Below are 22,513 nucleotides of genomic sequence, written 5' to 3'. Positions count from 1 at the left end.
TATACTTACATAGAGGAGCGCGCGTATGGTGTGAGTGAATTAAACTCTCATATTTAGTAGAAGGTGTAGAGTTAATGATTAAACACAGATTATAATAAACAATAAAATGTACAAAGTACTGTATAACAATGATAAAGTCGAATGCGTATGCGACGCATTTGACCATTTTGTAAACGGTAGCACATAGAGTTACAATTTGGTTACAAATGTTTTAAAACTTAAATATTAATGCAACGCTTTGACACCTTTATCCCTTTATCTATGTATGTATTATAAGACGCAGCAAGGATGCAACTCTATAATACTTTCGACAGAGGGGTAACGTCTAGCGAGGCAGGTCCAAATATTTTAACTTACTCTTTGGGCAGGTTCTAACATAATTGGTCTGAGGACTCCACGGTGTGATTTGTTATCTGTCATGTGATATGTCAATGTTTCATTCAATTTTGTTTTCAAATTCAAAATCAAAACAAGATTTGACAAGTTAAGGATTTGAAAAGATTAATGTACATATTGTTTTTTAATATTTTAAAAATCGTGTTATTTACCTATTCTGAATTATAATTATTTATACTTCCAAATGGTGAGGACATAAAAGCAGGATGAGGCGTAGCTTAGCTCCTAGTCAGGTTGGCGCCAGTGATAGTGTTTTTAAAAGTCCACTGTTGAATTCATCAAAACGAAAGAAACGAGTATGTGTTAAAATACCGCTCGCGCAAAAATCTGCTTCACAGACGCTCTCCGCGACCGACCACGAGAATCTCATCAAACAGATATTGAGTAAGCCTTTCAAAGTACCCATTCCGAACTATGTGTCGTCTTACTGTAGTAAAAGTTTAGGGTTAAAAAGAACTCAAGTAAGGAGAGCCTTACACGATCCCGATGAACCAAACGCACTGGTGTTGTTTCTACCAAAGAGTATCCCTGAGCACGAAAAGATGAAAATGAACCCAAATGAAATAGAAGTAGCTGTTGTTGTTGATCCCGTTCTAGGCAACATCTTGCGACCACATCAGAGAGACGGCGTCAAATTCATGTACAACTGCGTCACAGGGAATCAAATTGAGAATGCATATGGTTGCATCATGGCAGATGAAATGGGTTTGGGGAAGACACTACAGTGCATCACTCTTCTGTGGACCCTTTTAAGACAAGGACCTAACTGCAAGCCGACAATAAGTAAAGCTATCATTGTATGTCCCAGCAGTTTGGTAAAGAATTGGTACAATGAAATAGGAAAATGGCTGGGCCAAAGAATAAATGCATTAGCAATGGATGGTGGCACAAAAGCTGAAATAACTTTGAAATTGCAACAATTTATGAACACATTTGCAGCAATTAGAGTTGCCACACCTGTATTGATTATATCATATGAAACGTTTAGAATATATTCTAACATTTTACATTCCTCAGAGGTGGGTTTGGTCTTGTGTGATGAAGGACACAGACTGAAGAACAGTGAGAATCAAACATACCAAGCTTTAATGGGACTAAAAGCTAAAAGAAGAATATTGATATCTGGTACACCAATACAGAATGATTTGACGGAATACTTTAGTCTTGTTCATTTTGTAAACGAAGGCATCCTCGGTACTGCGCACGAGTTTAAGAAAAGATATGAAAATCCAATTCTAAAAGGCCAAGATGCATTGGCTACACAACAGGAGAGAGAAAGAGCACAGGAATGCCTACAAACTCTCACATCAATTGTGAATAAGTGCATGATACGTAGAACTAGTAGTCTCCTCACTAAATACTTGCCAGTCAAGTTTGAACAGGTCATTTGTGTAAAAATGACTCCACTTCAAACACAACTGTACAAAAACTTCATCAACTCTGATGCCATAAGAAATAAATTTGCTGGAACCGGTGAAAAGAATACTGTTAGTGCACTTTCTGCCATTACATCTCTGAAGAAACTATGCAATCACCCTGACTTGATATACGATAAAATTATTGAAAGATCAGAAGGCTTTGAAAAGGCAAGAGACTTGTTACCAAATAATTATGACATCAAGGATGTGAGACCGGAATACTCAGGGAAATTAATGATACTTGACTGTATATTGGCCAATTTAAAAACAAATACAGATGACAAGATTGTGCTTGTATCGAATTATACTCAAACTCTAGACTTATTTGAGAAATTGTGTCGTAAAAGAAGTTACCTATATGTTAGACTGGATGGATCTATGACAATCAAGAAGAGAGCTAAAGTTGTAGAAAGCTTTAACAATAAGGAATCCAAAGAATGGATATTTATGTTAAGTTCGAAAGCTGGAGGTTGTGGACTAAATCTCATTGGTGCTAATCGGTTGATCATGTTCGACCCTGACTGGAATCCTGCAAATGATGACCAAGCAATGGCCAGGGTGTGGCGAGATGGACAGAAGAAACCGTGCTACATTTACAGACTGCTAGCTACGGGCACCATAGAAGAGAAGATATTCCAAAGACAAGCACACAAAAAGGCTTTAAGTGACACTGTGGTAGATCAGAATGAAGAGTCTTTACGACATTTTACATCTGATGATCTAAAAGACTTGTTTAGATTGGAAGAAAACACTTTATCTGACACTCATGGTAAATTCAAATGTAAAAGATGTGTGAATAATATTCAAGTTTCCCTACCTCCGGAAAACTCAGACTGTACGTCAGATTTGTCAAATTGGTACCACTGTGCTGATAAGAAAAATCTAGCAGATTTAGTATTAAAGCAATGCTGGGATCTAGCTAAAAGCATATCCTTTGTATTCCATCACAGATCAGCTAAGACAGAAGCTCAACAGAATAACCAAGAAGACAAGGAGAATGTTCAACAAAGTAAACGAAGAAAAATTGAAATTGATGAGGATTACTCTGAGCCTGATGACAGTGGTGATGAAGATTATAAATAACTTTTTCTCTTGTAATTTACAAATAGGAAGTTCCTAATTAAAACCAAAACTGTTATGAGAAAAATAATTGTATAGTTCAGGCAAGATTGTGTCATCTCTTGCTAATTCTTTAAATCATGTTGTAAATATTATGTACTATAGTTAAAACTTATTTTACATGAAAGTGAATGTGATTAACTGAGAATGCTGAAAACTAATTTTGTCCTTTACCTACTTTAAATTATGTTGTATTTTATATTTCTCTAAGAAAAGGAATTAAGTTTTGTTGTTTATGTTATCATGATAAGAAGATTAAAGCAAATACATTTACGAATTATATCAACAAGGACTTTTCTTTTGAACTATGTGTATTAAGAATAAAACAAGTAAAATTAAGAAAAAATATATTAATATTTAATAATTTATACAAAAACATAACAACTGGAATTTTACTACTATCACCAACTTAATTGCAATATGTTTAACCAACTTAATGACAGAAATTTAAATAGAATATTTAAGTTAAGATAAAAAAATATATACAAAGTATTGGACATCCCAAAGCAAGATATAAATGTGTGGTGCCTTTAGTTACATACATAGTAAAGACTGGATTCCAATAGTCATGAGAAACAACATAGAATTGTATACTGCCAAAAGGACAAACTTAAAATAAAAATATCAGAGACAGTTTTATTTACTAAATGAAAAATAAATTACATATGTATTAAAAAAATTAAATTAAGTATGTATTTAAAATGTATATACTTACTACAGGCAGCTTAACACATTGATGATATCTCATTGTGTTAAGCTTGGCACATATCAGCAACATGAAAAAATACATACATAGATGAACCTCCTTTTTCACTTCAGTAAAGAAAATGTCAAATCATGTCAAATAAAGGATTAGGTATTCATTTCATTAAATAATAATTTGACAATAAATAATAATTTATATTTAATAAATTCAAATGCATTAGCCTGGGGCCTGCATATTATGTTAGTTAAATAATGTAATGAATATATGTATAATCCATGTCCAGCCTCTCCTGCTTTACCCAGATCTACATGCTCCTTATCTTCTATATCACATTAACCTTACAACAGAATTCTTATATTATATTTAACTGGAGCAACTCAGTTTGAGCCCGTACGACCAGCTCGGTGGTTGTGAGGAGTAGCCAAGTTTCTCTGCCTCCTCATTCACTGTGAAGGGGTCTCGGAAGATCTTTAGCAGCAACCTCACCTTGAATAAGATAAACATGGATATTATCAATACATATAATTTAAAATATCAGTGTTTTTATAGTTATTTACACAATATTGACGGCCTCCGTAGCGCGGTGGATTTACAAGACGGAGGTCCTGGGTTCGATCCCCGGCTGGGCCGATTGAGATTCTTAATTGGTCCAGGTGTGGCCGGTGGGAGGCTTCGGCCGAGGCTTGTAGACCATCCTACCGACAATGACGTACCGCCAAGCGATTTAGCGTTCCGGTATGATGCCGTGTAAAAACCGAAAGGAGTGTGGATTTTCACCCTCCGTCTAACAAGTTACCCCGCTTCCATCTTAGATTGCATCATCAGTTATCATCAGGTGAGATTGTAGTCAAGGGCTAACTTGTAAAGAATAAAAAAATATACATATTAAAAAGCAATTTGTCTGTCTGTATGTTTATCCAGACTAATCTAAGATGTAGATGTACTAATCTAGATTGGTTAGCGTTTGACTATTATCTAAATACTAACCAGCTAGCCTATTCACTAACGTGGTCTTTATTAACAACCTATTAAAACTTCCATGACAGGTTGTCAGTAGACACCAGATGACATTTATTACATAAAATCTCAATTTTGATATGTCAACTAACATACGTCAAAATTAGTGAATTAGCGTGCTGAAGGTAACCTAGAAAGGTAGGTAGATATGGCCTAAGATGGAATATGCTATCCTAGAAGATGTCTATCTGTCACATTTGTTTCAAGATACCTATATAAGATAGCCCAGTGGATATGACCTCTCAGGATATGATTCCGGAGGGCGTAGGTTCGAATCCGGTCCGGGGCATGCACGCCCAACTTTTCAGTTAAGACACGTGATATTTAATTTTTTAAAATGCAAGAAATTAAATATCACGTGTCACAAACGGTGAAGGAAAACATCACGAGGAAACCTGCATACCAGAGAATTTTCTTAATTCTTTGCGTGTGTGAAGTCTGCCAATCAGCATTGGACCAGCGTGATGGACTATTGGCGACTCGAGCTTATCAGTGAGCCGAATATGGGTTGATAATGATGACCTATATAAGAAACAAGAAACACGGGGTAGGGTAGGGTTCCCTTAGGATTTGCCCTAGCCATGCGTGGGTACCTTATAAAAGTCGTTTTTCTCAGCATCAGCGATGGCCTCCTGCATCATCCAGTTTCTTGGCACGTACAGCGGGTTCACGCGCGTCGCGCGCTGGCGCCGAGTGGGCTCGCTCACTAACAAAACAAATTGAAGTATGACGCTGCCAGAAGTCCCGATTTTTTAAATAAAATTAAATGTCCCGCGCGATAGATTTAAGTCCCGCTTTTCGGGAATAACTCGACCGTGCGTAAACGCACACTCACTTCTCTGACTATTATCTGAAACGTCGATGTTTCTAATGAATATTTTTTTTTGATTTTGATTTGTTTTTTTTATTATAATTAAATTATAAATACATTAACTATGGATATTTTTACTACCTATTGCCTCAAAAAGATAAATATTCAAAAGACTTCGTTTATATACGTTTTTTGTGATGTCCCGCTTTCGGCGAAAGAAGGCGTTATTCACTCAAAAAGCTATATCCCACTTTAGCGCGTTCCAAAATTGCTGCGTGACGACGACACAACGTGAAAACAAAATGACATATTGTCATTAAAACTAAAAGTTGCTTAGAAGATAGAAATTAAAGAATTCGTCCTAAAGCTTGCATATTTTGTAAAAAGAAATAAATGAAAATTATCTATAGCCTGACAAGTACGTTGATGACACGATGTGCGGGCGACGAGGGAAAAGGCATGCGCGGGTGTGAGTTTGTGCGCGCGGGGCAGAGAGCAGGATTAGGCGGGTGTGAAGTCGTGCGCGCGGGCATCGGGAGTGTTACGAACGAATTTGTCAAGCTATATACCTTTTCAGTGAACACAACTACACTCGTTTGCAACTTTAACTACCTACCATTTTCCTTCTGCAGCCTATCAGTGTATTTTTGGAGCCACTTGAGCCAATTCCTCGCCTTGCTCACTTTGGCCAGAGCCCACTTGGACTCCAATGCATCGGGGTTTTGTAACTCTTCTATATCCACCTGGAAAAGTTAAAATATACCATATCCATACCAATACTACGAATGCCAAAGTCAAACAGAATAAGTCTTTAGAAGCAGCGTGGTGAAACCGGTGAAACTCATACAAAAAACAAACATCACGAGTCTCCTTGACATCTTTCAAATTTTCCTGCAAACATTTTCGTAATTTGTATTTCAAAATTTAACACTAACAACAATTACGTAAACTAATATAATAATCAATAATTACCAATAAAAAAATACTCCCATCTTTATTGCCTTAGTTTTTGTAAACAGTTTTTAAAATATTTAAAAACATAAGACGGCATTTTTCTTGAATAACATTGAAAGTTACTGTCGCTATATACGACGCTTCGTGTCGTACTGACCGGGACTCGAACTTCGTTTTTGGATTTTGTATTTGGAGCGGCTACGACACCGTCGTGTTCCGTACGCTCTTTCTGCCTATTATTGATTAATCTGTGCGGTAGGCTACGTTTACAAACGCTTATGAAACAGCAAGTTTGTTCATTTGTAGTAAGTTAGTACTAGTAGAGTGAGTGAATGCGTTACCTCGGCCAACTGTCGGAATGTGCAAGTGAAATCAGACGACGTGCTCTCCATCATGTCCAGCAACTCCTTCACTAACAGTTCGTCGCCATCTTGGATTTGTTCAAGGCCAAGTTTGGTGATGTATGTTGTTCTAAAATTTTACATATTTAAGGCAACAATATTTTATACCAGAGATAGGGCACTAGCGCATCAAAACTGAGGCGGACAAATGTGTATAACTGTCTTGGTCTCATTTAGTAGCTTATTAAATAATGAACGTCATTTAAACAAATAATACCTAAATATTTTTATCTATTCTATTTTCTAATAAAATAGTTGTTTTGTAGGCATGTTACATATCTATAGTAGAAAATCTTCGATTTAAGGTGATATTTTTATGGTCATCTTATTAAATTTAGATCTTCAACAAATAGTTTTTGAGAACCACTCCTAAGAAACCAGACATTAGCGATGTGAATACTCACACAATTTTGTTGTCCACATACTCATCGAGCGAGTCAAGGATGGCTTTTATTTTCACTTTGTCCAGCTCTGATAATATTGGTTGCAGAGCTTCCGCGAATTTCTCCAAGTTCCATAATAGTATCTGCAGTGATTGACATTAATCATAAATTTTCAATTTCATTCAGAAGTTGAAATGGATTTCATCTGCTGAAGTATCAGCAACTAATACTAAAAGAACTATCTTTTACTCTACTTACTTAAATCTATACTCTATACTAATATTATAAAGTGGTAAAATTTGTGGTAATATTAAGACGATAAACTTACATAGTTAAAATTATTTGTATTGTAAATTATTTGTATGTATGTGTATTACTAATACTATGGTTATTTTTGTTTTACGCCACCTGCTGATGTCCTTAAGTTTTCCTAAACCGAAGGTTGCCTGGAAGAAATCGCTACTTAGCGATAAGGCCGCCTTTTGTATGCTGATCTCTTCCTAATTTGTTTTTTATTTCACTTGTTTTTGTCTTTGTGGTGTGCAAATAAAGTATATTTATCTTTATCTTATAGTTATTTCACTGATTTATAAATAGTAAAAGGACTATCAAATAGACGATGCGACGTGGAATGGTGGAATGGTAAACTGGTAATTGAAATAAATATGGAATGGGAATAGATGGCCAAACCTAAAGTGGGCGAATTTAAGGAATTCGCCACACTCTGGATTTACTGAAACAATTTTGAAAATTTTCACACCATGGCACATTATCTGTGATTGTCATATCACAAATAACTCAGTCAGACTATAATTTTTCTGCGTACGGAAACTTCGCGAGTGTAACCGCAAGACGTCGGTTAGTAGCAGATAAACCCAGAGGAAAATAAATATTTGAAAATCTCGAGAATACATTCAACTTGCTCTATTAAATGTTCATTATTAGGATTCTTTTATATTACTGGACTAAAATTATGTCTGATAGAATCCAATGACAAGCTCAAAGCTGCTGCAGTGCGCTTGCCTATCCACTTTCAGTTTTGTCTAGAAGATGGTTAAATCACAAATGACAGGAAACACTTTATTTTTTCTGATTAGAAACATTCCAACAAAATGTTTCGTACGAGTCGAGGATGTCAACATCCTGAGGGTGCCAATGTTCATCGCGTCTCGGTATGCTGCGGTCGAAGGGAAGTGGGAGAATTAGATAGTGAATTTCGAGGGTATTCCACAAATACAATCGCTTCGACTAAGCTACGAAGCTTCGACTAAGTGAGCCGAGTAGTGTGTAGTCTCGGTTCGTATAGTCCATTGACTCATGCGCAAAAACAGACAACTATCAGAAGTTGAGCGAAGTCAGGGCCTGTAACCATGGGGCACGTCGATTCTCTTTCTACAAACGCTAAAGCTTCGAAAATTAAAAAATGTATGGGAATGACACGTGCTATCAACATGTCACGTGATGAAGTTGCCAATCGGATCTGTCATTCCCATACATTGTGTTAAGTTTTCGAAACGTTAGCGTTGCAGAAAGAGAATTAACCTGCCACATGGCTACAGGCCCTGGTCTTTCTATACTATCTTATTCAAATAACTTCAATAAACTTCGCGAGCAGTGCATTGGGGTGTCAGGATGAATGTGGCTCACGTCGGGTTGCTTGTTGAACGCGTATCTGCCCATGTCGTCGGAGGAGTTGGGCACGTAGTGCTCGGAGTAGTGCTCCACGAACCCGTACGGCCCGTAGTCTATGGTCACGCCGAGGATGCTGATGTTGTCTGTGTTGAGGACGCCGTGCGTGAAGCCCAGACCTGTTCCCCCAGAAAATAACACAATGATAAACTGAACTGACGATAGCTGTACTGAGTGAACCAAAGAAAAACGATTAAAGTTTGTTTCGCTCTGCCACACCCCAACACTACTTTGATTTCATGAAAGATTTTGTCAGATTCGCTGATGGCAAATACACCCATATTTGCCATACAGATTCGCATGCGATTCGTTTTTCTGTACAATAGAGAAGCTGAAAAACTTGTTGAAAAATTCTGGAAAGTACAGGAAAAATTATTCCAGGATTATAATGATTTATTTATTTTGCTATCCTCCGCGAAAAGCCGACGAACTCATGGGACATCGTCTGACAAAATACTCTCTATCCAATATTTATTCCAGGATTTCATTGACGAACATTATTTAAAAAAAAAATTGTAGTGCTATTAAATCATTAATTTCTTTATTTTAGCAGTAGATGAATATGCAGAGAACAGCTGATTTTACAAAAGCTAAAGAAAAAAAGTATAGATACCTTGCCAGGTAGCAACCATGTCCAAGTTCTTGTGAGCCACTTCAGAATACCATTTGACATATTTATCTTCGTCGGCCATGTCAATGTGTGGGAAGTGGTGCTGAAACAAACAGTTGACATAAGCACATAAAGATGATATCTTAACTATTTAACAAGTGCCATCAAATTTAAAAAGTTAAAAACTGAAAGGATTTGATATCTTTTAGCTTTTAAAATCTCCAATCTAGGGCTTTGGCACTACAGAATCTCATCTAGGCTCAAAAAAGCCGCCGAAACCGGACAATGCTTTACGTCGAAAGTCTGGAATCGCAAAGTCCTTCCTTTGAGATTCTAGAGATGGTAAGTGATGGTGTGAGAACTTTTTTTTTTTTTTTTTTTTCTTCCGGGTTTATCTGCGATCAGTATCATAACTATAAGCAGATGTGTTCTGTGATAACTTGGCTTTTCGAGTGTATTCCCCAGTGAGAATATCCCCTCATTGTTTTTATAGGTTAATAGGTTTAAATAATGTGCTTTCTTTTAAGCCTGCTCTGATATGTTCTGTGAATCAATTTTGAAGCCAGAACATTTGGATGACTCCTTAGTCGTGTTTTGTATTTTTCCGTGACGCTGTCAATCTCTTCATCGACAGTTTTCACCTTTAGTTGCTCGTGAATCTCGTCATTCTTTATGAACCACGGAACACCACAGATCCTTCTCAGAATCAAGTTTTGGGTCCTTTGCAGGATGGATATGTTAGAGTTGCTGGAACTTCCCCATAGCTCGATGCCATACATCCAGACCGGCTTCAATAGTACCTTATATAGCAAGAGTTTGTTATCAATGGATAGTTTGCTATTCCGACCTGCTATCCAGTGTATGTTCTTATATCTGATGTTAACCTCTTGTCTCTTTGTTTTGATATGGTGGTGCCAGGTCAAACGCCTATCAAGGTGCAATCCCAGGTATTTGACACTCTCTTTATGTGGAAGCTCAATTCCATCTAGGAATACAGGAGGACAGTTTTCTTTGCGCAGCGTAAAAGTAACTTGCACAGACTTTGAAGTGCTGACATTGATTTTATTTGATTGAAGCCATTTGGATATTGCTTCTAAACCTTTTTGAAGAGACCTTGAAGCAACTGCAGGGTCTTTGTCGGTAGCTAGAACCGCAGTGTCGTCGGCAAATGTAGCAGTTGTAACCCCTTTTACCTCTGGAAGATCTGCGGTGTATAATGTATACAACACAGGCCCCAAAACTGAACCCTGCGGAACGCCAGCCTTTATTTCATAAAATTTAGATGTTACATCTATTTCCTTTACCTGGAACAATCGCTCTGAAAGGTAGGATTTCAGTAACAGGTAATAGCTATGAGGGATGTGTGTTTTAATTTTATATAATAGACCATCATGCCAGACTCGATCAAAAGCCTGTTGAATATGGAGAAAGACTGATGAGCAATATTCTTTATTTTCCAATGTTTCTCTTACTTTATCACAAACCCTATGTACTTGTTCAACAGTGGAATGTTGCTGCCGAAATCCGAATTGGTGGCTGGGTATTGTGTTATTGGCATTTAATATTGGTAAGATCCTTCGCAAGAGAAGTTTCTCGAATAATTTTGAAAGAATAGGCAGTAAACTAATTGGTCTGTAGGAAGTGATTTCGGTAGGCGGTTTACCAGGCTTAGGTATCATCAGTATTTGTGATACTTTCCATAGTAGTGGGAAATATTGTACTCTTAAAATTCCATTGAAAAGCGATGTTAAGAATACAATTGCCTTTTTTGGAAGTTGTTTCAATATTTCATTTGTAATAAGGTCGAATCCTGGGGCTTTTCTATCAGGCAGTCTTTTAATTGTTCCCCACATTTCTCTAACTGTGACTGGGACAGGTGGAAGAGACATCTGAAGGTCCATGTTAAGATGCTGACTAATATTCAGTTCAGATTCAGGATCTGAGATATTGTTTGGACAGAAGAGTTTTGCTAAATGCTCAGCAAAAGCGTCGGCTTTTTCCTGTGGACTTCTCGCCCAATGCTGGCTTGTTTTGATGGGTGGTTTATGAATTTGAGGTCTGTTGTAGGATTTTGTAAACTTCCACAGAGAATAATTAGTGTCAGCTGTAGGACTAAGTGACTCCAGTTGAGATTCAAGAGTTGCATCGTGCCATCTCTGCAACATTTCCGAGAGATTTTCTGCAGCAGTGATGAAGTTTACTTTATCCTGGCGAAGTCGACTTTGGTGCCATATCCGACGCAATCTCCTTTTGTTTAGAACCGCTCTTTTAATGTCCAAAGGATAGTTTTCTATTTTATTGCAATTCTGAGTCTCTGGTGTATTAATCCAGCAAGCATTTTGTATCAGAGTCGTTATGAATACGGCCGCCTCTTCTATGTCATCATGTGTCTTGAGAGCTACTTTTAAGTTGATTTTAGCTTTGATATACTCCCTAAATGATTCCCAGTCTGTGCGTTTGTTATACAGCGACTCTGCTTTCATATATTCAATTACTTTAGTGTCAACTGTTAATAAAACAGGTGTATGATCAGATAGACTATCAAAGCAAGATTCAGGTTTCAGGTAGTGCTTAGTCAATCCTTTTGTTATAAAGAAATCCAAGAGGTCTGGTAGCTTCTTCGGGTCACTTGGCCAGTAGGTTGGTTCACCCGTTGAGACTGTTCTAAGGTTGTTATTTTCTACACATACCTTCAATTGTCTACCTCTAGTTGTAGTTAGCCTAGATCCCCAAAATGTATGTTTAGAGTTCCAGTCTCCTCCTACTATAAAGCGGTTACCAAGACTATCAAAGTAACGGGAGAACATGGTAGCTGTTATTTTATGTTTCGGGGGGCAATACACTGCAGATATAACAATCATGCCTGCTTGATCCTCAACAGCAATGGTTGTTGCCTGTATATGTTCGGGTTTGTATTGTGGCATTTGATGATGTTTTACTGAGTTTTTGACAATGACTGCAGTGCCAGCATGACTTGTTCCATCTGGGTGGCCTGTATGGTAGCACTGAAAGTCTTTGAATTTGATGCAGGTTGATGAGTTACAGTGTGCTTCAGAAATTAGAAGTATATCAAGTTTATGCTCTATCATAAATATTTCAACAATGTTTTTGTTCGGTGTTAATCCGTTTATGTTGTGGGTGGCTATTCTAAGAGAACCTATTTGGATGATAGTCTATCAACAAGTTTGAGCATAAGACTCATAAGAGTACTAATTTGTTGTAGGATCATATCAAACTTCTCAGATTGTTTTATAAGAATTTGTTCTAGTGTAGGATGCACTCTGCTGGAGTCTGAATTTTCATTTATGGGTTCATTATGATTATTTAATGTTGCAGCATATGATTTTTTTGGTGGCTTCTCTTTGCTAATAGGCTCGTCTTGTTGTGGGATATTTCTGGTAAATTTTGGTTTCTGATTTCCTTTGTTGCTGGTTATTCTGTTTCGGCGTAGAAGAATTTCTTTGTAGACTTCGCATCCCTTGTAGTTAGCTGGATGAGGCCCATTACATAAAGCACACTGAGCTGGACTGTTGCGGTCACGTTTCTCGCACTCAGCGGTTTTGTGTGACTGTCCACATTTTACACAGCGATATGGTCGCATGCAATAATTTTTCGAATGACCGTACTGTTGGCATCTTTGGCACTGCACAATTGAGTTTCTTTTCTTTGGATCTTCTATAATAACAGACTGATGAAAAATGTATTTCAGGTCTTTCACTGCTCTGTTGTTAGGTCCCGGTGCCAGATTGACAAAGAAAGTGGATGTTGGCATCTTATTTGGCCCATATTTAGCATTGATAATTTCTCCGGTAACCGTATTTCCAGTGGCTTCAATTTCTTCCTTAATTGCATCAATAGGTGTTGTCGGGTGCAGATTTCTTATGACAATCCTAAAGCATCTTTGGTCTTTCCTGTTAAAAGTATGTCCAATCAATCCATTTTCCCGGACCACAGTAATAAGGTTTTTGTATGTGTCAATATCCACACTACTTATTCGTAGTTGATTTTTGTTGATAATTTTGTAGGAAAATTTTTCTTTAACAGCTACAGTTTTTAGGAGATCTGTTAGCATGTTTAGATCCTCAATCCCATACAAAATTATAGGTGGTGGTTTACTTGGTCGGACAGTTTTGAGACAGGTGACAGGTGTGAGAACTTAAAAGCAAAAATTAAAGCTACCAGTCTGTCTTCTGCGCTTCCCTCACAGTATACATTTTTAGTAGAGGTTGGAGAAAACGTATTTCAGTAATAAGTAGCACTGTTAAAGGATATGAAGGGGATACCTCAATGATGAAGTCGGCCAGGCGCGCGGCCAGCTGCGGCTCCTTCCTCTTGAGCAGTATCTCGAAGGAACCGAGGCGGTACCAGGCGGCGGCGGCGCGCAGCACGACGGCGGCTCGCTCCTGGCGCGCCGCGCCGCTGTAGCTCTTGTCGCGCCACACTTTGTGCTCGTCGCTGACTTAAGTATTTGAAAATGTGGGTTAAAACAAGGGAACAAGCCTCAAGGAACGTCTCCCGTTAAGACTCTGATCTTGGCTTAGAGAGAGGGTGAAAGTCTAACTATGTAAATACATATAAGATTTGCTGAAATCAGCAAAATCGAGTTTTCTCGAGGAATCAGAGTTCTTCAAAAGATTGGAATGTCCTGCAGTTTGTGTTTGTTACATGTCACGATAAATAGAAATGCAAAAGAACATTAAATAGTAAGTATGCAAGGCCTTTATTGGAGGACTGAAAAAATCTGTAAAAGATTCTGACATTTGAGTTATTTGAAGCAACAATAAGGACCAAGTTTATAAAGACTGGGTCAGCCTGTTTTCATTTACACAACTGACTTGCTCAGATGGACTCATATTGACTATTTTACCAATAATTATGAAAGAAATAACAACAAATAATAAAATAACTTGAAAAAAAACAAATGATATATAATAAGCTAATGCTGTCAAAACCACTACTCAGCACCCCAAAAACAATCTCATCTTACCCACCAACCCGACGGCCCTGGTGGTGGGTATGCCCAGGTGGTAGCACGCCTCGCTGGCTAACATCTCCCGCACGGAGGAGCGCAGCACGGCGCGCCCGTCGCCAAAGCGCGAGTACGGTGTCTCACCAGACCCCTTGAGCTGGAGTTGCCACGACTCGCCTTTACTGGAGATATACAAATATTTCATGTTACAAGGCTTACAGTAGAGGGATCTGATCAGAATTGTCACGTAATTCACATAAAGGAAAATCTTTACATAAAAGAATATAATAGAAAGAAGAAGAAGAGTTAACTAAAGCATCAGTAGCAACATCACAAATGTTAATCTCTCTTTATGCTTTGAGACTGCCTGAAATAAGTCTGCCTATATCTATTTATTGCTCTCCCTTTTTCTTCTAATAACAAGGAAAGAGCAAGCAATATTTATGCTGTCTTAACAGGTGTAATAGATAATTGGTTTAGTTGCACACTATATCTATGCTTACCTATTAACATATTCACCAAGAATGTGAGCTCTTCCATCACCCAGCTGGTCAGCCCAGTAACCAAACTGGTAACCGCCATACCTACAAACAACATGCTACACTTGTTGTTGTTAATGGTTTAAGCCTAGTTTAACATACAGAAAAATATGATAATAAAATATAGAATAACAAAATTTACTTAAATTAAACAGTTACTCCTTTTGTATATACATATATACAAAAGGAGTAACTGTATTCTTCTATATTTATTTAACTCCTGATGCATTAAGACACAATTTTGATTAAATACATTTTTAAAACTTGAGTGGTAGTCTAAAACTAAATCCAACATACCATCTTCACCCTTTTGAAAAATATACAAGAGTTTAAAACTGTCACTAGAGTTTTATACAGCTTAATAAGTGTATGTCGACATATCTTCAAACACAGTGCACTGTGGAACATATCAGGAATCCATCCAGTACTCTGTATTGTTAAACAGTAATACTTTTGTAATGTTACCTGTGAGAAACACTCAGGCTTCCTTCAGGCAAGTATTTCCCTGCTAGGAAGTCTACAAACTCATCTGTCTCCGCCACCTTGGGATCCAAGTCCATGATATCTAACAATGCCTCTTCTGAGGCACACACAAGATGCAGCTTGCCAATTAGAGGTTCTGTGGGTACCTGTAATTATAGAATTAGGTTCTTTTTTTATTATTTACAAGTAAGCCCTTGTCTACAATCTCACCTGATGGTGAGAGATCTAAGATGCAAGCAGGCTAACTTGTTGGTAGTAGGAAGAAAATCCACAACCCTTTCAGTTTCTACATGACATAATACAGAAATGCTTAATCGCTTGGCAGTATGTCTTTTAGTTTAGTAGTTAACCACAAGTTAAGCTTTCTGCTACTTTAGACCTATAAAGATTTCGTTTTTTTTATGTAATAGCATTATTACAATAATTAATTAAATCTACCTTGGAGAATACAGCATTTTTGACAGCAACTGGCTCTTTATAATTTAGGTTGTCATCAATCGGCAGCTCTGCGTAGTTCGGCGGTGATCGGAACTTCCACTGCTTGAAATCTACCATCTTTGCCATGTTGGATGCTGATAACTTGTTTTCGTTGACTCCAGTGGCTAATACGCAAAATGCGCGTTTCATTTAGATTTTTTCGTAATACTAATACATGTTGGAACTAAATGAGATATCTATTCCCTAGAAAAAAAATTTTCTTTTTAATAAAAATAGGTACATTTTTGTGATGGATACAGTACGAGCAAAAATATTGTTATTTGGATTTTTGATTAGTGTAATTTGTAAATACGTCTAACTAGAGTTAAGAGTGCATAACTTCTTAATATTATTAAAATTTAGGCATAAATTGTTTTCAAATTTACAAATACTAACCAGAAAAACAATAACACCAATTTTCTATTTTGTAGTTTTCCAAGTTTTCAATTTTCATCAATGTCACACATCAACGTCAACGTCATTGTCGAATGTCAATGTCAACTTGACCTTTGAAGTTTATGGTAATTTTGTACACAGATAATTTTAAAGCTTTGGATTAGGCCATCTATGAATTCAAACGAAAAACCAAGATATTGGTTTAAACTTCAGGCCTAGTTCGGACTACCTTATTATTTTAGTCGAGTACTAACGATTTTTGTGCGGTAAATTCAAAAATTGTTCGTAATCGACTAAAATACTAAAGTAGTCTTTACGGCCTCTCAGTGATTTATGGGATTAAAGCCTCACAACCTCTTTTCTAATAGGAAAGGATTTTGGGCGCCTATTTTCATCACACTTCTCAAATTCGGGTTGTCAAGCCTAGGGAATTATTGTAGCAGAAGATCACTAAATGGATTTTGTGTGTGTGTACTCCAAACATAAGATTAAATTATTTTCCAAACCATAGATTTAAGAGTCGGTATGGAGATGCTCCAAACTATAATCATGTCCAAAATCCCGAAATCGGAAATTTAATTATTAACAATTAAGTAAGGATATATATAACAAAAACTCAACACATTGTAATAGAAACTGTATTTATAAACAAAAAATTATAAATATTATAATTTTACAGTCTATCTTATCTTACAAATAATTTTGACTTTAATTATATGTAAACATGTAAATGCTTTAAACAGATCCTTGTTCCTCTATCTGTCAACTTCATTACTGTCCACTTCACTCTGTGGGAAGTTGTTAAAAACTTTTAGTATTGCTTGACAATATTCCTTTTCTTCCATAAATGTGTCATCTTGTAAATCTGGATGATTTAAGTGGTTCTCTAGAACATTCTTCAGGTCTAAGCAAGGGTCCCTACACTGCTGGACCACTGTTGGGTCAAGGCCTTCCAGTAAACTTTCCAGTACACTTAATAAATGCTCAGAGTTATCATCTCGTCCTGATTTGATTTGTTCTATAATCACTTTCACTAGATTCTGTTGTATGAATTTTTCTGAAAATAAATTTTAAATTTGTCAATTCACATGTAATTTTGCTTTCTCATTTAATATTTTGTATTTATCTCTATTACAAACAAACTTTGTTTTATAGTAAAACAAAGTTATTACCAAAATTTGTTTTTGTATGTTTAGATCTTTTAAATTAGACAATAGATTTCAATACAGTTTACAATAATAGATCAAATGCTTCAAGATTTTAATTTTTTAACTAGCGGACGCCCGCGACTTCGTCCGCGTGAAACTCGATGTAAACTTTCAACTACCCCTACCACTACCCTACCTCTACCCTATCCTACCCCTACCCTTCCCTACCCTACCCTACCCCTTTTCCCAATTTTCCGCGCAGTTTTTTAAATTTTTTCTGTCATAAGAACCTATACGTTTATATCCAGTACAATAAAAAATATCATGGTCCAGGGACATAGACAAAGTAGTAGAAAATAAAACATTAAATATAAAAGACAATACCTTTAGCCTCTGCATGATGATGACACAGATACTGTATGAGGAAGGCAGCCTTAGTCCTAGCCGCAGAGTCAGAGCACTTGAGGACATTGGCCAACGTCTCACAGCCGCCCTGTGCTGTCAGCTCTTTGCAAGCTGGCTCAAACTCACGAGTTGCACCTAAAAGCAAATATAACAAACATATAATAAATGAATTAGAAAAATACAGTATAACTCTTTAAAATGATGCTAAAGGGACAGTACATTTTATGGCATTATAAAGAATAGGGATGATGACAGTTTTTTTAATTGTATATAAATTAAGAGTATACTAATAGCAAAGCAATTTTGTAAAAGTAACAGTCATTATTTTCGGAGCTACAGGGAGCGAAGGGTCAGATTTGCGGCGCTGCCGCGGATCGTTGAAAAACGCTCCATACAAAATGGCACGATTTAGTGACGTCGTTGGCTCGCTGATTGTTAGGTTTGTATGGGCGTTCAAACAAAATTACTAATATCTTTGTTATTAGTGCGTTTATGTTTATAGTTCATTTATTGAAAAATGTCACATTTAATGTAAGGAAGCTCAAACTGTATAAATTTTCATCTAATTACGATAAAAAAAAATTTAATATATTTTGAAATTTTATAATCTTATTTATTTTGCAAACATCCAGACAATCTTTGCTTTTTATGTATAAATTAGTTAAAATTGACCTTATTTACCCGAATGTATCATAAAAATCAATATATATATTCAAACCTAGTCATCATCTAAAATGTATGAGTAAAACTTTCAAAATTCAAAAAAAAACAAAATTTATTTATAGTATGTAGGCTTAGTTTACAAGCACTTTTTAAACATCAAGTTTGACTATTTTTAGACTCTACCAATTTTTCGTCAATACACTGTGATTTTTTTAACTAGTCATGTTTAGTTTGTTTGTGAGCATCTAAGAATATAATAACATATTAAGTTGATGACTTCTACTTATTATTATTAGTCCTAGTCAACAGACAATTTGTATACAAAAGAACCAATTTCTTTAATTGTTTTTTTTGCATAATAGGACATAACAAAAGGACCCACACAGGTTCAGTAATTTTGGCAACTTAAAACTTTTTATTATTGAGTGAAGTTACATAGAGTTTACGCTGCATATAGATAACATAGACTAGTAACAGACATCAATTAGACTATTGTTAACTATGTAAATAATAACCAATTTACTTACATGATATAGCCATAATGCATTTAGCAAGAGCAGTCCCAGTTTCAGTATTGGCTAAGTGTAGTAACACATTTAAGACACCACTCTCAAGGGCCAGAGCTTGGCATTGTGGATTGTTCTGGCACAATTCTGCCAGTACTCCACTGGCTTTGGCTCGTACAATTTCATTTTCACTGCCATAGCATATGGGGAATATTGCAAAACCACCTAATTTGGGAAAATCTGAAAAGATTGGAAATATAATAAAATTAAAGCACCTCTATTACAACGGTGAACAGGCTAACATAAGGATAACACCTATGGCACATAACACTCTCTCTGCCTGGTCCTTATCTGGTCTTATTGGTATGCTGTACTTCTGTCCTTGCAATTTTTCAGCATTGGAAATATATTGCACTAAATTATGTCTCAAATTGAGATTGGATTAGATTTCAATATGCCTAAGATGTGTGCTAAAAGAACATCTTAGGTTTATATATTTTTTTATTCTTTACAAATATTTTGACTAAAATCTCACCTGATGGTAAGTGATGATGCAATCTAAGATGGTAGTGGGCTAATTTTTTAGGAGGATGAAAATAATTTTGTCTATGGGATACAGCTCTCTTTCATTCATTTTCACATTCATTTCCTATTGCTATGATCAAAAGATTGCACCTTTCATTGTGATGGAACAAAAAAAGAGCAATATGTACAAATTAATCACATTATATCTTAGACCTAAATAAAAGAGGACATTCATCATTATCAACCCATAATTGGCTCACTGCTGAGCTCGAGTCTCCTGTTAGAATGAGAGGTGTTAGGCTATATATCCATCACGCTGGCCCAATGCAGATTGGCAGACTTCACACACACAAAGAATTAAGAAAGGTATGCAGGTTCCCTCACAATGTTTTTCGTTCATTGTTTGAGACACATAATATTTAATTTCTTAAAATGCACACAACTGAAACAGCCTCGGACCAGGCAGAGGCAGAGGTAATATCCACTGGGCTATCAGGCCATAAGGAGGAAATTATTATAATCTAATTACTAATTAGATCATAGAATACTACCCACAATGAACATACCATTAGCAATATCAATGTCATCAATAAACTCCATGATATTATTAAATGCTGTCTGCACATCCTCTGGCAGGTCATCACCAAGCTGTATGCTGCTCATTTTCTCTGAATCAGTGAGCACTTTGATAGCACTCTGCAGGACCTGTGCTACATCTACTGTGAGACTTTTCAGTGCTTCTTCAAGAAACTTACGTCTCTGAAATCATTTTTTTATAATATCAATAGAATCATCATTAATTTAAGAAATGTAATCAGTAAAAGCACACAATACATCACAGGCCATTGTAGACAAAATTATCTTAAAAGCTAAAAGTTTGTAACATCAACAAAGTCATCTAAATATTTTAGCTATATAAATATTTTATGAAGTGAAACCTTACCTCTTCATCCATGGGGCCTAATTCAGAATTTCCAGGAGCATCTTCAGCCTTGGTTGCCTCCATGGCAAATCGAAGCAGGCCCTACAATTTAATAGAAGATTTACTTCAGATACAATGTTATGGGATGCAGGGAATACTATAAATTATTTTCATTGTGGCAATAGTTAGCAAGCAGGAGATAAAATTAAATGTTTCCAAAAAAAATATTTTTGTTAGGTTACCATCACTTTTTTTAAACCACTAATGCACCTGGGATTGTTTCCAGCATTATCACAATAAATCCAGATATTAAAATTAATGCTTGGGCCACTTAGATAGCCTGATCTGAATAGATTAAAAATTAAGTTTCAACATACTACCAGCTCACAATCACATGTGACCACCATACTTAAACCAATGTACCTGTAAATTCCGCGGTTGACGGGGCTGCACCGGTACACTCTCCTCATTTCGTGCAGGAAAAGTGAGTGCACCGGCAATACGGTTATCTTCATTATTCGATCCCATCTTAATCCAGTTTTAAATGTATTTTATTCTCAATTTACTATCTCTCACAACTAATTTACTGTTGGTACAATCAAATATGCCGCAGTTCAGTAGGCGAGTTTAGTTCACAAGCAACTTAAATTTATACAGAAAAATGAATCATTATTCGAATGACTTTAGTTTAACGCAAGGAAATTTAATTTAAAATTGTGAAACCTTCGAATTCCCCAGAAAAATCGCGTTGTTTACGATTTTTATTTTGACATTGACAGTGACAAAGACATTTGAGTGACATTTCTCTGACAGACGTAGACAGTGTTAGCATTATAGTATATCAAATACCACTTTTAGACTCCGAAATATAAATAGGGAAGTTAATAATAATATGATGTATTAGGCTTCAGCCATGACTGTTTATCATTAATTAAAGAGAACCCATTACCGAAATGAACTGTTTACGTTTATTCATCTCTTAATTCTTACGTCTGTAACATCGTCGTGAAGTTTGTTGAGTCACTATACTAAAATATTTTTCAATAGCACGTAAATGACTTAATTATACTATAAGTGCACAAAGCTACGAATTAGATGCGAACTCACAAAACCAAAATCAAAAACTAAGACTAATTTATTTGTTATATTGGGCGCTTCGATTCCGAACTGACAGAACGAATCGTGGCGACATAGTTTTTACCTTTAGACCGTAGATTTCATTATGACTATTTGAATACTTCTTAATTTTATATAATATACTGTAACAAGGTGAAAAATACTGGACTTTCCAGATTTAGTTCTAAAGCTAAATGTCGAGTTTACTAAGTAAAGATAATAATCGTAAAACAAAATGCCTTATATAAACATACAATCTAAAAAAGATGATAAAAATTAACACTAAATTTAGTAAAATTTAAATGGGTAGCAACATTAGTATCAAGCATAGACTAGAAGGAAATGGATGTGATCACTGATAATTGCATTCATTTTAAGCATTTCATCAAATTTCACATTCAAATTATATAGATGTAAATAAAATATATGAAAACATATAATCAGTAAAAGCACACAATACATCACACATCACATTTTTGTTAACAATAAATATTGAAAAAACTGCATTTTAATTTATTTAGAAATACATAAATAAATTTTTATTTTTTTTCTCTAAAAGGCCGAGTTCATCTAAGCATTTTGAGCAACGATTTTAACGATTTTAAATTACTTTTGAGCGTATAGTATTTTTCTTTTGTAATATTAAGCAAAGAAAATCCCAAAACTGAGAAATTCGTAATCAAGCATCCCCGTCCCTAAAATCTATGGAATAAATTATTTATTATTGAAAGTAGGGCATTCCGCATCGGTAAAATGTAGATGTAGATTGTCTTACGTAGGTAGTTGTAAAAAGCACTAGGTCTAAGTTTGCAAGAATAAAAAGCTTTACTCAATAAGATAATAGGCAGTCTGGTACCAGC

At 36.0% G+C, this 22,513-nt stretch overlaps 3 protein-coding genes across 3 annotated transcripts; 1 reads left to right on the top strand and 2 right to left on the bottom strand.

Moving 5' to 3' along the window:
* The first annotated feature begins 453 nt into the window (after positions 1–453).
* Positions 454–3,222, top strand: LOC112045882 (DNA repair and recombination protein RAD54-like). The gene has a single exon (XM_024082260.2). The coding sequence runs from the start codon at positions 603–605 to the stop codon at positions 2,895–2,897; it is 2,295 nt and encodes a 764-aa protein (XP_023938028.1). The 5' UTR covers positions 454–602; the 3' UTR covers positions 2,898–3,222.
* Positions 3,223–3,267: 45 nt separating this feature from the next.
* Positions 3,268–16,480, bottom strand: LOC112045883 (protein adenylyltransferase SelO). The gene is made up of 13 exons (XM_024082261.2): positions 16,369–16,480; positions 15,934–16,176; positions 15,478–15,641; positions 14,977–15,057; positions 14,492–14,655; positions 13,788–13,963; positions 9,508–9,607; positions 8,853–9,013; positions 7,227–7,348; positions 6,763–6,892; positions 6,084–6,210; positions 5,250–5,362; positions 3,268–4,125 (listed from the first exon to the last, which is right to left on the bottom strand). The coding sequence occupies exons 2-13, from the start codon at positions 16,120–16,122 to the stop codon at positions 4,003–4,005; spliced, it is 1,650 nt and encodes a 549-aa protein (XP_023938029.1). The 5' UTR covers positions 16,123–16,176; positions 16,369–16,480; the 3' UTR covers positions 3,268–4,002.
* Positions 16,481–16,992: 512 nt separating this feature from the next.
* On the bottom strand, positions 16,993–21,304 carry LOC112045886 (hsp70-binding protein 1). Its single transcript, XM_024082265.2, has 6 exons — positions 20,961–21,304; positions 20,559–20,639; positions 20,182–20,374; positions 19,112–19,330; positions 17,901–18,056; positions 16,993–17,425 (listed from the first exon to the last, which is right to left on the bottom strand). Exons 1-6 carry the CDS (start codon positions 21,063–21,065, stop codon positions 17,124–17,126), a joined length of 1,056 nt encoding a protein of 351 aa, XP_023938033.1. The 5' UTR covers positions 21,066–21,304; the 3' UTR covers positions 16,993–17,123.
* Positions 21,305–22,513: the final 1,209 nt, after the last annotated feature.

The sequence above is a fragment of the Bicyclus anynana genome, chromosome 8, assembly GCF_947172395.1.
Source record: "Bicyclus anynana chromosome 8, ilBicAnyn1.1, whole genome shotgun sequence".
Classification (NCBI taxonomy): domain Eukaryota; kingdom Metazoa; phylum Arthropoda; class Insecta; order Lepidoptera; family Nymphalidae; genus Bicyclus; species Bicyclus anynana.
The sequence above is the reverse complement of the archived record's forward strand: the minus strand, read 5'-3'. Positions and strand labels throughout refer to the sequence as shown.

Coding starts and splice junctions, on each gene's coding strand:
- LOC112045882 (XM_024082260.2), top strand. CDS start 603: ATGAGGCGTAGCTTAGCTCCTAGTCAGGTTGGCGCCAGTGATAGTGTT.
- LOC112045883 (XM_024082261.2), bottom strand. CDS start 16,122: ATGAAACGCGCATTTTGCGTATTAGCCACTGGAGTCAACGAAAACAAG. Junction 13,964..14,491: donor CAGGGCCGTCGGGTTGGTGG/GTAAGATGAGAT, acceptor CAAATACTTAAG/TCAGCGACGAGCACAAAGTG. Junction 6,211..6,762: donor CATTCCGACAGTTGGCCGAG/GTAACGCATTCA, acceptor TAACTTTTCCAG/GTGGATATAGAAGAGTTACA.
- LOC112045886 (XM_024082265.2), bottom strand. CDS start 21,065: ATGGGATCGAATAATGAAGATAACCGTATTGCCGGTGCACTCACTTTT. Junction 19,331..20,181: donor TGACATTGATATTGCTAATG/GTATGTTCATTG, acceptor CAATCTTTTCAG/ATTTTCCCAAATTAGGTGGT. Junction 18,057..19,111: donor ATGCATTATGGCTATATCAT/GTAAGTAAATTG, acceptor ATTTGCTTTTAG/GTGCAACTCGTGAGTTTGAG.